Source organism: Cyprinus carpio, chromosome B23 (assembly GCF_018340385.1).
Source record: "Cyprinus carpio isolate SPL01 chromosome B23, ASM1834038v1, whole genome shotgun sequence".
NCBI classification, from domain to species: domain Eukaryota; kingdom Metazoa; phylum Chordata; class Actinopteri; order Cypriniformes; family Cyprinidae; genus Cyprinus; species Cyprinus carpio.
The window spans coordinates 16,382,289-16,398,919 of record NC_056619.1 but is presented as its reverse complement, the minus strand read 5'-3'; the positions used below and the strand labels follow the sequence as shown (position 1 = coordinate 16,398,919).

The following is a 16,631-nucleotide window of genomic DNA, read 5'->3' as shown; positions in this document are numbered from 1 at the left end:
TTAGCATAGCATACAGACGGGCTTTCAGTTAGAGAGAATGGCTGGGAGATCATTTGGAAGTGAGGCCATGAGAATGCTTATCTCAACACTTCCACAGAATTTTTTGTGTTTGATTATGGTGCTGACTAGGCAAGAAGCTCAAAGGACTGACTTGTTCATTTGTGAAGTCATAAGCATAATCCGAGGTGTTCAGCCTAAATGAAATCATAGTTGTAATATAATCTTATTCATCTCTGTTTTTGGATCCATGCAAATTTTTTCTTTGAAAGCTCTGGCTTACTCTGCTGTGGTGACAATATAATAATATATATAATATATTAACCTTAAAAATTATTTTAATACTATATATAAATATAATTTTGGTTTATTTTATCTTTTGAACAGATTCTGCTTTTGTATCATTTATCTCAATCCTATTACTGAGGTAAAACGGTTCCTTGCACACAAAGATTGAGTGTCACTTGTGCATGACTGGAGCTGTGCAAAAGTGAACAGATGTCAGAACATCTGATGAAAGATGCATAGTCCTAAAACCTTCCAGTAAAAAGGCCACCCAGCTTTCCATTTCTGGCTGTCCTGGTGGTGCAGTTGATGTAATGTTGTGTGTCAGGGCTGCAAAGATGATAGTTATACAGCAGGATTGGGAGACGTGGAGGGGCAGCTGCGGTTATTTTGGTTTCCATGTTGTTGTGGTCCAGCCTTCTCAGTGGAGGCCATATACATTCTGTCAGAAAGAGAATGTGAAGAGAAATGAAGAGAATGTGAAGAGCAGTATTTCTTGACTTGGTTGGGCAAGACCTAGAAACAGTCTGATTGGGTCATGAACAGCAATAAACAAGATTTTATTTTTTATTTTTTGTTTACATACATTTCTATAGATTAATAACTATTACAAGAAAGAAAAATATGCAAGATTATATATGTGTGTGTATGTAGTTACATACAGTAAAATTATATTTAATTATATTATATATAATTTGTGCTGTTTTATGCTTTTAAAATGTTGTTTACTGCTGCTTTTATAGTATTTAATTCAATTTTTCTTTTTCATTTATTTTTAATATCTTTATATTTAGTATTTACTGAGCAAAATGCCAGTTCACAAGAAATTTCACCTTATTTTCACCTTTAAAACTTGTTGTGCCCGCACAACAAACAAGTTGCTAGTAATTTTACAAACAGTTACACAGAAATACTAAGTAACACATTTGATTAAACAAAATTTTGACTTGAAAAAATTGAAATAATATTTTCTTGTAAAAGGTACCCCAATTCTCTCTCTCTCTCTCTCTCTCTCTCTCTCTCTCTCTCTCTCTCTCTCTCTCTCTCTCTCTCTCTCTCTCTCTTAATATAATATGAATAATTATTATTTTAACATTGGTTTTATTAGACTACCACTTATTTTTAATGCAAAATCTGCGTCCTGAAGCAAAACCAGCTGAGAACCGCTAGTTTACTGAAAAGAACTTCCTAAAAATCTTTCCTCATGGACTTCAGCTTTCATGCTTAGACACTGCCACTCATTGTTATGGCAGCAACATATGCGTTGCCTTGGAAAATCTTGTCCTCCTCCATAGGAAACATTTGTTTCATTTCTCTCACTGGACACATTTGCAATCACAAATGTCCTTACAATATGAGACTTGCAAATATACAGACAGAATTTGAAAATCATTGAGGTTCTAACCCATTGCTGGATAATAATCCGCCACATCTGTAATACATGCAGATAGTTTCAGTTCAGAAGTTATGATGATTGCATTAGTTGACCTGCAGTGAATGAGCTCATTTTACTGCTAATGGAAACATCCTTGCATTTCACCCCAGTCGAGAGTTTTTATTGTGCTTCAGGGGTTTCCTGCAGAAGGCCTGGGAGTGGACATAAAGAAAGTAATAATCCATCTTATGGGATTTATAAAACAATTCCCAGCTTTGGTCCCAGTGGCCAAACTAAACACATAATATTCATTGTTCAAGTGATCAAAATAACTCAGTGGAAGATACAGTAGCGAGGGAGAGAGAAAGAATGAAGTGTGTTTATGCTTGTTTTATCTTTAAAGGAATAAAGAGTGCTTGCTTTGTCTCTCTGTGACGGCACACTGAGGGCTTTCAGTAGCAGTTCAGTACATAAAAGGACAGTTCTAATAGTGTCGCTTCTTTCAACTCGCCACTTTGATTTTGATGCAGGACGGCTTTGAATTTGTGGATACCTCATTAACACCACTTAGCGTGGGATGGAATGAACAGCCATACATAATCATAGCAATTACAAAAACTATCTCTCAACCATGTTACCGCTCTGTACCGACTATGCGAATGCGATTACTCAGATGGATGTTCTTTTATGTTATCTTTTATAGAAAGTTTGTGCAAATTTGCCGATATTCACTCATGCGCCTCTTTAGAGATCAATAAGAGTTCCGGCTTGTTTCAAAATACTTTTTTAATTATTGATTGCATGGTTTCTTTGAATGTTTTCTAATCACAGCAGAAGATTTATATTGCAGCAAAATGTAATTCAAATGAATGAAGATGAAAGAGAATAGATCTTGACACGAGAATATTTTGGTTAACGGCATCTGATTCCTGTTGTGGATTTAAAGGGACAGTTCACCAAAAATAAACACTTTTTGTTATAATTTGCTTACTCTGTTTTCATTTCAAAGTTGTAAGATTTTTTTTATTTTTTACTTTTTTTTTTTTGCCATAAAATGAAAGTCAGTGAAGTCCAGTGTGGTGTTTTTTTTTTTTTAACTAAAGCTATTAAAAATCATTTTCATTATTTAAAAAATAAAGCCAAAATAAAATATAAATTATAGATGAAAATAAGTTGCCAAGGCAATATTTCTAATTTGTTTTTATTTAAAAAAAATTAAGTATTAGTAATATAATAAAAACTAAAAAAAAACAAAAAATGGCAAACGTACATAACAAAATTGCTAAAACATACAAAAATTATAAAATGTATCAAAATATATTAAATGAAAAATAAATATAACTAACAATAATTAAAAATAAAAATAAAAAAAAAAAAAAGTAAGACGTTTTTTTTTTTTTTTTTTTTTGCCGTAAAATTAAAGTCAGTGGGGTCCAGTGTGGTGGGGTTTTTAAAACTATTAAAATAATTTTCATTAATTGAAATAAGGCTGAAATAAAATATAAATTATAGATGAAAACTTACTTATTTTAATTCTGTTAGTTGCTAACTAATAAAAATGACAAACATGTATAAATATAGTTTCTATAGTTGTAAAGAAATAATACTAAAATGAATAATACAGTGGGACTCCAGTGTTTTTTTGGACCCTATTGATTATCATCATGGACAAAACATTCTTCAAAATATCATCTTTTATGATTTACAGAAGACAATGTCATACAGGTTTAAAACACCATGGAGATGAGTAAATAATGACAAAATATTCTCCGCTGTGAACCAGAAATGGCTAATCAGAATATTCTGACGTCAAGACCAATTATCTTTGCCGTGGCTTCAATATGCTGTAACAAACAGGATGTGGCCCTCCCACTGGTTGCCCAGAATATACCTCTTCTCTCTCACAGGTACACCCGGTGAAGAGTTAAAAGCAGATATTTGAAGTATGGCTAGAGTGGATATCCTGCAAACTACAATGACTTAATGAGATAACTGTAGCTAAAACGGGCTGAGAGAGTTCTCGCAGCGATCCGTGTCTTCATAGACAGATGTTGATCATATGCTGCGTCGCCTCTGGCTCAGTGATTCACTGTCAGTGTTCTTCTGTGCCAGAGGAATGCAACTCTTAAACACGCACAAATCAAAATCTGCCATTTAAAATAGAAAACATGCGTCAATTAAACAGTGACTTCTCCAGCTTGAGTATTTTTACTGAATCTCATATCTCATTGCTCAGTGATTTTCCTTTCACCCTTGACTCCAATTCCTGATGTGTCTCAGTCCTCTCGGGACATCTTGAGCCCTGGCAGCACGAGTACAGTAGGTCATGTTCTCAGCTGAACTCTTCAGTTCTGTTGCTTTATCTTCGATATGGTTGCTTCCAAACAATGGAACCATTGAATCCTAACTGCATATTTAAATACGCTTGTAACACCCTGTTTTGCTCTATTTCCAAGTACTTAGAGTTATGTCAGTGACATATTTTAATAATAATATTTAACAATATTAATAAATATATTAATTACAAAAAACAATATTAATATATTAAAATAATCTAAAATCAAGATGTAAACCTAAATTATATTTCATCTCTACAATCAATAACTCTTGATTTTAATTCAAGAACATAGCATTTTTGAAACTCATTTAATTTGGCATGTCAATACCTGTACATCTAAATTCTGATAAGAATCAGCATTTTTTTTTGTTTTTCATTATTACAGCAGGAATACCTGAAAACTTATACTTTTGTCACAAAGGTTGAAAAACACTACCTACATAATTTGCTGTCTATTCCTGTCTTTTTTGTTGGCTGCTCCATTTTAATTTTCACTTCTACACTCTAATTTATGCATTCACACATTTGCTTGTACGATCTCAGAGCAGTAAACACAAGCTAAACCAGTTATGCATTGCCATGCTTGGAGTGTGAAATTATGTTTAGTACCAGAACGACAACAAGATTCCCTGCCAGCTGGCTTTGTGGCATTATGATGGATGAAGGTTTTCCTCTCGCAAATGCACATTTGACATTTGGACGGTCTGCGCCTGAGAATAGCCTGGTGAAAAATCAGCGAATCCCCATCCAAGTGCATTCCACAGAGCTGCAAAATAAGACAAGAAGACTACTTTGAGTCTTTGATTCAGTGTGAAGGCTTCTTGGAGGGAGGAGGAGGAGAGAAGAGAATGAAGGTCGAGTTGAAAGACTCATGCTTTAAAGGCCGGACAGGCCGCATTGGCTCAATCAGCTCTTTGTCTTCCGCACAGGCCTCCATGTATCCCATCGAGGGCTCGGCCCACAAAGCTGCCAAAGTTATGCTGTTGTATAGCAAGAAGAGGTTATGAATTAAGCATTTGGAATGCTTCTGTTTCACTGCTGTCTTTTCCCTTGTCCGAATGCGGTTTCAATGCCCTCGCTAGCATTCAACTGGGGATTTCCTAAATGGAAAGACTGAATGGGGCTTTGCCCCATTTTAGAGCGAGAATGTGGTTTACTGAGTTGCAGCCTTATTAGTGAGAACTACCGTGATGAGATTACGGGCGCTGGGCAGGCTGAGCCGTCGAAAAAGAGAGGCTGATGCTTTTTCAGTGTGCCCCACACAAGCGATTTGATTAATCACGGGTCAATGCCAACACTTTGACGGGACTTTTTGATGTTCCGTTTCCTCTTTTACGTCACCATGGCCAGACTATTACAGCCTGGACAAAGGCAGTCAGTCAAGACCTTCTGACTCTCTTTTTTTTTTTCATCCCTCTCTGTCCCTTAATGACCAAAGTTAACTTTTTTCGCGGTAATGAGAGCAGGAGTGTAGGTTGCCGTTAAGGAAGCAGGCGGCCGTGTATCAATGTATTGCGCAATTAGAAAAGATTGAGTTCTGGGCTGCTTTCTTTCCCAAATTCTGTCAGCAGTAAGTGATAATTTCCAATAAACCATGTGTGCACGACAAATACATTTGACCGGAGGGTGACAGTAGGTGTCCAGATGGTGGGAAAAGCAAGTTAATTAATCTCAGTGATATTTTATCAATTGGAATAAATCTATAAAGGCATTAAGAGCAGTAAAAGGTCAGAAGAGTCTGATCGGGATGTATGTGACTGCGTATATAAGCTGCGTCACATTAAACACGACTCTGCTGGAGAACTGTGGCGAGTGGCAGCTAACTGCAAGAAAGAGCACAAATATTGACTTCCTTTCTCAGTTCAGTTTGAAAAACTGAAATGGGGTAAACCCACCCAGGCGAGCCGCCGGGAGGGCAGTAAAAGGGCTGGAGCTTTTAAAGGTTGACGTACTGTGAGGCTGTGGGCATAAGCTAATAGCATGTATTTGTTTTTGTTATTGAACGGTTGCTTTTGCAGAAGAATTGGTGCTGTCGATGCTGGAACCTTTTCTGTAGTGCTGTACTTTTTCAGTGATTATTGACCTTTTTATGACCCAATTCATCTTTACTGTACATGTGCCTCCACCCAACAATATACCAGTACTATATATTGGTGATAGTCTATTATTTTTTTTTTTAATTGATCAGTTTTGGATATATCAAATATATACGTTGAACACTGTTTAATGTAACAATTAACATTGTAACTATATTTCATTGTAACAAATGTCTTGCTTAATAGTGCTAATTGATGTAAATGACTATGATGATTATCCTCTGGTGCTGTTATTGAGTCTGACTGTCTTCTTCTTGTTTCTAGTTTACTATCGGGCACTGGTGAACTTCACAAACTCCTTCCAGTATGGGCCGGAACTTGATGACATCTACTCTCCTGCTTTTTTAGAGATATCATCTGCTGTCGTCGATACGGTGTGTGCATTTACTCAAGGACTGTGAGCTTAAGAAATACCCGAGTTTTCACAGTAATAATTAAGGGTGTGCTCCACCTGCGTATTGGGTCATATTATTGATCACATACCATTCCTCTGAATTTTGTCTGTACTGTGTTAATGTTTAGGCTTAACCCGTATTTAGCTGTAAAACTAGAATGTAGTACACAGAAAGTACTTTGTAAGGCAAGGCGAGTATGTGGTGATTAATGGTGTTTATTTTCTCCACAGCTTGAGTCTGACTACAACAGGATACCAGGACAGCAGACCGTCAATGTGGTTCTTATTAAGTAAACACCATTTTCAGTTTCAAACACTAATGTAATAGTGCATCTTCTAGTGTATAAAGATTAGAAAGTCAGTTTACTTTACGATCATTAGGGAATTCATTGCAAATAGTCAAATACTCAAGTTCTTTTTTGTATTATGAGACTTATTATGATCACTCTGCTTAAAAACATCTTAAACTGGCTGATCTTTAAGCCTGACCAAGCTGGTGTCAAAACCTTCTGTAAAACTGCAAACAGACCAGCCTAGGATTCCAACAAACCATACTAAGTTGGTTTATGTGGTTTGTTTGTTTGGACTTGTTTTGATTAACTGTACTCTGTGTACATTTGCAGGAAAATTGGCAAAGACGTGTTTGTGGAGCTGGATGTCGGCTCAGATAATAACTCTAATGAAACACAGATCAGTGATGTCCTGTTCTCAGTGGTTAAAGAGGGCACCATTGCCTCGTATGATACCTCAGTAATAGGTTTCCAATTCAGACGGCTTGGAGAAGGTATGTTCAGTTTTTTCTTTATGTAGTTAAAGTGTTAATAGTGATTATTACACGGCTCTGTGGAATACTTGATTCTGATTGGACATTCCGAGGAATGTTAAAAGCTAATAACACAGGCGGCGCTGTACTCTTGCTTGGTAACATCCGGGTAACAGCAGTGCTATGATTGTTTTATATGCTGTAATGGATTATAGGAGAACTAACAAACTGTTATGGTTTTAAAACATTTTCGTCTTAATTCTTTTATTGCTTTTCATTAATTTTGTGGTGAAATGTTGTGTTATAAGTGGTTTGACTGCACCGCTTCCCTTAAATGTCCATCTAGTTTGAATTTGCCGCTCGCGCAACTGCTGTCTTCACGGAAGCTTTGCGTTCAAATATTTCAACTCAAATCAATATTTCGTGTCTAATTATTTACTTATGTGGAAAGTAGCCATATAATAATTGGGATAATGTACATCCAGCCGGTTGTTATCTCAGAATAAACCCCGTGAAACAGGGTGATCAGGACACCGATGCGAAGCGGAAGTACATTATCCCTTACGTAAACAATGATTCCTTGCTAAATTATGCAGTGTCATTTTATGAGAATATCATATCATTGTTATATTGTGATATCAGAATCATAATATAACAGACACTATATTTGAAGTCTTATAAATTGCTGAATATTTTATGAAATTAAGAATTTATAACAATAATTGTATTAATAATAATTAGGGTGATTGAGTTTCCAACAAAACAACAAAAATGACCTTAGACCAGCAATAACATCATCATGCCTTCATAACATGACTGTTGAACATATTTTACTGCACTGTTTTAAATGTTTATACACAACAATTTCATTGAGAGATATGTATTTAACTTATATATTTCTAAAAGAAGTATGACTGAAAGGCATTTTAGAACTTCTGTCTTGTATTTATCTTAAATGTCTTGTATAGCTTTTTGTTAATTGTGTGACTTCTGTTATTCACTTTGTTCTCGCCATGAAGATGGCATTGGCATTAAAAATTATTAATAATAATATTATTGTATATTATGATTATATTGTCTGTTATACAAAAATAATAATTCAGATAATGTGTTAAATGTTCAGGTGTCAATTCAAATTATTGTCAAATCCAAACTTGCATTTTTATACTCTTGTGTTTTGCACTTTATGGTTTATTTAACGATTGATTGTGGTAGTTCTGTGTGGAATTACTCATCATTCAAAAATGTAATATAGGTAATGTTGTCTGGTTATGGTCTGGTTCATAGCTGATACTCCTCCTCCTGTGGAGCCCATCGTTGTGCCAGGTTTGTCTTCAAACAGGTCTGCTGCATGGAGACAATAGTGCATTATAACACAGTCCAGTCTTGTTCGCTTATGAGAACTGAAGGAATTCTCAGCATATGTAGTGGCTGGATAAAGAATGAATGAACCTTTATGCATGTGTGCACTCTGATGAAGACCTGAGTATGATGAGAAGAACAAAGGGCTTTGCATGGCTTGTCATTGATTTGAAGTGAAGCTGATGTCAAGAATGCACCTCTTGAAGTATCGTTTTCAGACAATGTAACGTGTTTGTGTTTGCAGTTTCTAGTTTTGTTTTTCATGTGTGTTGGAATTGAATTTTTGCTGTTCAGTCTTTCTATATTTTTTACTTTCAGATTAAGGTACCGGATAAGAGAATTCAAGACTGAATAGAAAAGATGAACATTATACAGATTTGCACTTTGGCTTTGTTCACACTGCACATAAATCTGATTTGATTTTCAAATCCGATCTTCAGGACTGACTGTCTACATTTGACCTGACCTTCAGACTGCATTACAAATACAAAATAAAAAGCAAACTTTAAAAGTTAAAAAAAAAAAAAAAAAAAGACGACAACTTTAATTGGATTCAAGATCAATATGAATTTATTTTCTGAATTTTTTCTCTTTTTTTTTTGTCTATTCAGACTGTAAAAGCTAGCGGATTTTCGCTGCCCGTGTGAACAAATCCTATCCTCTTGAAATGGCAGGTCTAGCATGGCAAGGCAATGATAGGCTTGCATTGAATCACTGAAACATCTTTCAACAAAGCATCATGTACAGTTTTTCTTGGATTCCTGCACTGCATTACGTACAGTGCATCACAGAATTTTATATGTGCTTCTCTGCCACCTCAGTGATTCCCGATGCCAGAGAATGCTTGTCTGGCGAGTTCAGATGTCAGGATGGGCTGGCGTGTATCCCTCAGGAATATGTGTGTGACCAACGGCCTGACTGTGATGACTTCAGTGATGAAATTAGCTGTGGTGAGTGAGATTGTGTTCTCATTTGTCTCAGAAATTAGTGTCATTGCTTTGTTAATTTAAAGGGATACTCCACCCCAAAATGAAATTTTTTTGTCATGAATCACTTACCCCCATGTCGTCCTAAACCCGTAAAAGCTTTGTTCGTCTTCGGAACGCAATTTAAGATATTTTGGATGAAAACCTGGAGGCCTGTGACTGTCCCATAGACTGCCAAGTAAATAACAGTGTCAAGGTCCATAAAAGGTATGAAAGTCGTCTTCAGAATAGTCCATCTGCCATGAGACGTGCAATCTTGGTGTTATATGAAGCGACAGGAACACTTTTTGTAAGCGAAGAAAGCAAAAATAATGACTTTATTCAATAATTCCTTTGTAAACAGTCTCCTCTGTGTCTCTCCATATCATCGTTTGCTGCGTATGCTCTTTTTAACATCCGTGTCACAAGGACACGCTGTTTTTACGTGTATTTAGCTTTGATTTGAAAGAAAACAGCACATCCTTGTGGCATGGATGATACAGAAGAGCATACTTTTGTTTTCTTCGCTTACAAAAAGTGTTCCCGTCGCTTCATATAACCCAGATTGCACGTCTGATGGCAGATGGAGTATTCTGACGACGACTTTCATACCTTTTATGGACCTTGACACTGTTATTTACTTACAGTCTATGGGACAGTCACAGACCTCCAGGTTTTCATCCAAAAAATAATTAAATTGTGTTCCGAAGTTGAACTGAGCTTTTATGGGTTTGGAACAAAATGGGGGTAAGTGATTAATGACAAAATTTTCATTTTGAGGTGGAGTATTCCTTTAAATGACTAGCACCAACTAAATGCACTTTAATAACATGTATACAATTTTTATTTTATAATCTTAATATATGTTTTTCAGAAAAATATACATTTTTATTTTTTTATTTTATGGCAGTTAAACATATTAATTTAATACATTGCATAGGATCTTGTTTGTGTATATTCATGCTTTACAATGCTTGACATCATAATGGTTTCAAATTATCATAATATATTTCATTTGATTTGTGTTTGTAATTGATTGACAGTCCTAGTTATATCATTTATTTTCAAAGCTGTTGTTCCTGTAAGCCCTACTCCACCTACGCCTCCTAAAACCAGACCCCAACCTGGCCCGGGACCCTGCCGTGCAGACCAGGCCACCTGTCAGAATGGACAGTGTATCTCACGGGACTATGTTTGTGATGGCGAAACGGACTGCGCTGACGGCAGCGATGAGTTCAATTGTGGTAGGACATAAAAGCAGTATACTGTAACCATTTCATTTACCCTAGAATTAAAACCACTTTGTAATCAAGCACGTTATGCTGGCGATATTTGTCTGTTCTCTGCATTTATTATACAACTATATTTGTAATTACAAAGGAACTCCGTCTCCCTGTGAACCCAATGAGTTTAAGTGTCAGAACGGCCGTTGTGCCCTGAAACTGTGGCGTTGTGATGGGGATAATGACTGTCAAGACAACTCAGATGAGATGAACTGCCGTAAGTCAGAGCTGAGCTTCCATCCACAGAAAAGGGGAAGTTTTTTGGAAACCTGGAGTTCAGTTTGTTGCCACTAGAGGCACAGAAATGACACACTTTTCCAAAGCTCACTTTGCTAATCACTGATTGTGTTTTCTCATTCCTTCAGCCACTAAAGGTCCAGGGGACACATGTGCCCCGGAGCAGTTTGTGTGTTTGTCTGACCGCACATGCATTCCTGCCAGTTACCAGTGTGACGAGGAGCCGGACTGTGCTGACCGCTCTGATGAATACGGTTGTGGTAAGGCGTTACAATCCAATTAATCTTTAACAAGTAAACATTGGTTGTCATACCATTCCAAACACTGTAACTATTTTGTCTCCACTTTTCTTTCACTGTCACACTCACTTTGACTTACTAACAAGTAATGCTTCTTCTAAAACCTGAAAATTGTGTATTTATGGTCCGCAAAGATAGATCTGTGTTTTGCCACACTCATACAGAGATCTCGTTTCCCATATATCTTGTGCTTGTAGCTTATTTAACAGGCGGCTTTGGTGTTGTTTCTGCCAGCAGTGCCTCCGGCTCTAGTTGGCTAATCTCACTGAATGAATCTGCCAAATAAAACTTGTGCTATCACAGACTGCCAATTTAGAATCACAGACTTGCTGCGTGTATGTGGGTTCTTGTGTCCATGTCTCTTTTACTGTTTGCATTCATATAATACAGTTATATTTGTGGATTGTAATTGATTGTACTGTAAAATGATTATACTATATGTTTACTTTTATTGTACCCAAGCACCTCCCGTTGTGACCGTCCCGCCAGAAGAGTCCATCACGGCATCGCGGGGCGACACTGTGACCTTTACTTGTTCTGCCATTGGTGTACCTGTTCCCATCATAACATGGCGTCTTAATTGGGGACACATACCAGCCAATAACAGGTAGGTTAGGATGTAATAAGCATTGTGGATTAAACACTCTGAAATGATCAAGATGTCCACAATCTGGGTTAAAGTCATACAGTCCATATTCTCTTAAAGACTGAATAAATGCAAAGTAATGAATACTTGTGGTTTCATCCATTCCAATTGTATTCCCAGAGCTCTCTTTACCGAACTCTATAAATAATTAAATGGATAACTTTAGCACTAGTCTAAATGAAAACAGAGGGCAATACTTCATGTATTCAATAAGAAACAGGTTTTCATTTTTGGCAAAAAGGTTGGGAACTATCTCTTTTCCAATCATTGAATCTCAAAGCAGTTCTTCTAAAGTTGCTTCTTTGCCATTATTATTTGTCATAATACTTATTGGACATTATTAATATATAACCAGAGAGCTGTATCTAATTTGCTCCTCAGCATGTGCTGTCCTTCTCTATGATAATTTCTAGGTTATTGTAATTTTTTTTTTCCTGTCAGATGTGATTTTTAAAATCATTTTTATGCAGAGTTTTTGTATTTGGTCTTTCAATACCAATTCAATTAGGTTTTTTTTTTTTTACGTTTTTTTTTTCTTTTCTTTTTATCATGTTTTTTCTACATGAACTAATAAGTATACAGATAGCAGACCCATTTGTCACAAGTTACATTTCTGCAAGGTTATTCAATTAACAAAACGCCAAATAATTACAAATAAAAACAGAATACATAAAAACACAAATGTGTAAATAATAAATAAACTAGGACTCTTTTGAACTACATCTGTTAGTAGAATTTTATTGCAATAAACGATTATTAATTAAATTAACAAATGAAACAAACAAATTATTGACCTTAAATATTCATAGGAGACATTCTTTTATTAAAAAACAGCTGGACAGAGTGCAAGGAATAAAACTGAATGCTTGACTCTCAAAACCGCCCTAATTTAAACATGATTCTATTGACAGAATCACAATGAGAAATGAGAATGGGCGAGGAACGCTCACCATCCACGATGTGAAGGAAGGTGACCAGGGTGCATACACCTGCGAGGCCATCAACGCTAAAGGCCTTGTGTTTGCCATTCCTGATGGGGTCCTCAGCCTGTCTCAGAGACCAAACCCAGGTACTGCATCAGCTCCATCTGGTGCGAACATCTTTGGAGTACTATGTGTTCTGTATTATGTTTGTTTTCGCTTGATACTTTCTTTTCCGAAGAGTCTATGGAAGTCATCTTTTATTTGCGAGACACAGGTTATCCTGCTGTTCTTTGACCACATGTTGTGACATGGTTGTCTCATGACTGTGATGCAGTTCAGACCTGACGGTGGTGGTCTTACCATCCCTTGTCTTCCATGTCGTTCTTGTCCAGTTGTGTCATCCTCTCTGTACGTGTTAGCAGGTAACTGCCGTGATGGACACTTTAGCGTGGGCGATCGCTGCATGCCATGCTTCTGTTTTGGCATCACAAAGCATTGTAAGAGCACCAGTCGCTACCGCAGCCAAATCACACTGCGCTTCACAGAGGAAGAGGACTTCAAAGGTACTCAAATGATTAAAAATTCTGATTTTTGCATTTATGTTTATGGATTTACAGTTGGAGAATGTAGTTGTTGTGGCAGCTTTTGATGTCATCTTATGTGTAACTCATGATAATTATCACTAACCCTATAAAGCCAGACATATAATCAGTCAGTTTATACCTTCAGACATAATATATAAAAAATAGGAGCATCATTCTAGCTCTAGCTACAATCTAAAAAAAAAAGCCATTTTTGTACACATTCCTAAACAAAATCCTAAATTTATAAAACCAAAAAATAAAACACCAACAAATAAGGTGAAATTCAGTCAACTTCTAATGTATATCAATGAGATCTTTTAGAACTAAAGCAAACAGATTATATGAAATGCATTAAGAATATCAATGGCCACTCTGTATTTTGGTTTTAATTGTTGGGAGCAAAACATCTAAAACGAACATAATGCAATGCAATACAATGATGATGTGTAAACAAATGTTTATCAAAAACCTGATACAGTTCATCACATTTGATATTTATAATTTAGCACAATTTTTTAAAGTTGTTTAAGTCCAGCAAGTGTTCATCTCGAATTATTGCTAACAATATAAAGGACATTCTTGTATTTACTTTTTAAAACATTTTTTTACCAGACTGCAAAAGGCATGTAGTATATTATGTACAACAATTTAATTTTTGTGACGTTTAGATTGTGTTGATAATTTAGAGACCCTCATGTCATTCCAAACTCCTAAGACCTTGATTCATCTTCGGAACACAAAATAAGATTTTTTTTTTAATGAAATCCGAGAGTGTATGACTGTGCATAGACAGCAACAATACTGACACATTTAAGGCCCAGAAACATAGTAAGAACTTGTGTCAAAGACTGACACGGAAGAGAAGAAATCATTGAACAAAGTAATAATTTTAGTTTTCTTTGCACACAAAAAGTGTTCTCGTAGCTTCATAAAATTATGGTTGAACCACTGATGTCACATGGACTATTTTAATGATGCCCTTACTACCTTTGTGGGCCTTGAATGTGGTAGTTGCATTGCTGTCTATGCAGGGTCAGAGAGCTCTCAGATTTCATCAAAACGATCTTAATTTGTGTTCTGAAGATGAACGAAGGTCTTACATGTTTGGAATGACAGAATTTTTTTTTTTGGGTGAACTATCCCTTCAAAGGAACAAATACACTGTTATTGAAAATATAATACACTACCTTTTTCTGTTTGTCTCTGTCTATCGTTTTATCCACAGGAGTCAATGTGTCATTTCCTAGTCGTCCAGGCACCCAACAACCTCTCTCCGCCACTCAGATGTTGATCAATCCAGAGAGTGAGGAGTTCCAGCTAGTGGATCTGTCTCGCCGTTTCCTCGATCAAGACTCCTATTGGACTCTGCCTCGCCAGTTCCTGGGCAACAAGGTTTCTCTCCCCTTTATAATACTCCACTGAACAAATATAGATAGGAGCTCAATAAAACATTGAGTTTTGTGCAATCCCATTTCCATCTTCTCCCTTAGCTGTATTTTCTCTCTCGGTCACTGTGAATATTCAAATGTGGTAGCTTGATTGTCTTGGAAGGCTTGGGAAGCATGTGTGAAATATCTTCAGTATCTTGCTATTCTGGACACTGTGTCTGTGTTGTACAGGTTGACTTGTATGGAGGTTATCTGAATTTTAAGGTGAGTTACTCACTGCAGCGAGGTGGATCGGAACCAAAGGAGAAACCTGATGTTGTGCTGAGCGGCAACGGGCAGAAATTTATTTACCGTAGAGGCAACCCCACTTTACCTGACACAATCAACAAAAGACAGATCAGGTTTACAGAGGTAAGCCACATATATGAAATTAATTTTTATTATATATACTGTATATATACATACTACTGTTCAAAGGTTTGGAGTCTTTTTATGTCTTTGAAAAAAAAGACTCATCTGCTCACCAAGGCTAAAACAGTAAAGCATCATTATTGTGAAATATTGTAAGAGTTTCAAATAACTGTTGTATTTTTAAATGTAATTTTCAGTATCATTACTCCAGTCTTCAGGGTCACATGGGAAATCTAACCAATATAATAATCTGATTCCCAACCAAAATATCATATCATAATAATAATAACAATAATACTACATTTGAAAAAAGCTTAATATTTTTGTCTTTAGTTAATCATATGTCTTTAGTGTCACTTTTGATCAAATTACATCAAATGTGTTGTTGATTTAAAAAAAACAAAAAAAAAAACACTTGCTGTCATAAACAAATGTTGTCATAACCATGGTGTACACTTGCTCATATAAGAAATACTGTCAACAGAATACAGTGTTATTTAATTTCATCTAAAAATAAAGTAAATAAAATCTCAAAGTTTTGTGTAGAATTGTAATGAATTTGCAGTATTATCATGTCTACAGTGCTAAAACATTGGTTTAAGACCATATACCAAAAAAATCCTTATTTAAAATGTTGATTCTCAAATGTTATTTTTGTTTAAAGTAGTTTTGCAGCAGCACTTCTTGTTAGTGTTATGCGAGGTGGTTCACCTCTCAGTTTCTGTGTCTCAGGAAAACTGGCAGCACTCCTCAGGACGAGCCGTAACTCGTGATGACCTCATGATGACCTTGGCCAATCTGGAGAGCATCCACATTCGCACCATTTATGACAACCGCATGGCCAGTGTGGGCCTGAGTGACATCAGCATGGATACCACCACCAAAGAGTTCACCCAGCAGGGGAACCCGAGAGACGTGGAGCAGTGCAGGTTAGTGTGCCTTTAAATCAACAGATAGGATTACAGGCCAGTCAGAAAAACATAAAGCTCCTCTCAAATCACCTCTTTGTTGTTGTTGTTGTTGTTTTTTGAGAATTCTGTGTGCAAGTGTTAATCTGTGCAAATGGTTGATCTCACACAGATGTCCTGCCGGGTATTCAGGCCTGTCTTGTGAGTCCTGCTCCCCTGGTTTCGAGCGGGTACCTGGACCCTACCTGGGCACCTGTGCTGGCTGCAACTGCAATGGTCATGCCAGTGCCTGTGACCCTATTAGTGGACACTGCCTGGTAAGAATGTGTTTTTATAAATTTGTAGATAACTTACACACTGCATCAGTGGTTTACTGA

The 16,631-nt window shown here is 36.5% G+C and overlaps 1 protein-coding gene across 18 annotated transcripts in view; it reads left to right on the top strand.

Annotated features, from left to right (window-relative positions):
• The window catches only part of LOC109056836 (basement membrane-specific heparan sulfate proteoglycan core protein-like), a 92,189-nt gene that overhangs the window by 32,292 nt on the left and 43,266 nt on the right, over nt 1-16,631 (top strand). For 15 of the 18 annotated variants that reach the window (XM_042751418.1, XM_042751422.1, XM_042751414.1 and 12 more), the window contains exons 4-18: nt 6,356-6,465; nt 6,717-6,775; nt 7,109-7,269; nt 8,536-8,574; nt 9,432-9,560; nt 10,646-10,819; nt 10,956-11,075; nt 11,224-11,355; nt 11,857-12,001; nt 12,952-13,109; nt 13,356-13,526; nt 14,773-14,939; nt 15,167-15,346; nt 16,079-16,275; nt 16,427-16,571. In XM_042751418.1, the coding sequence (XP_042607352.1) occupies nt 6,356-6,465; nt 6,717-6,775; nt 7,109-7,269; nt 8,536-8,574; nt 9,432-9,560; nt 10,646-10,819; nt 10,956-11,075; nt 11,224-11,355; nt 11,857-12,001; nt 12,952-13,109; nt 13,356-13,526; nt 14,773-14,939; nt 15,167-15,346; nt 16,079-16,275; nt 16,427-16,571 (2,087 nt within the window). The remainder of the gene's footprint in view (nt 1-6,355; nt 6,466-6,716; nt 6,776-7,108; nt 7,270-8,535; nt 8,575-9,431; nt 9,561-10,645; nt 10,820-10,955; nt 11,076-11,223; nt 11,356-11,856; nt 12,002-12,951; nt 13,110-13,355; nt 13,527-14,772; nt 14,940-15,166; nt 15,347-16,078; nt 16,276-16,426; nt 16,572-16,631) is intronic. The other 3 variants (XM_042751417.1, XM_042751416.1, XM_042751419.1) reach the window with 3 other exon arrangements.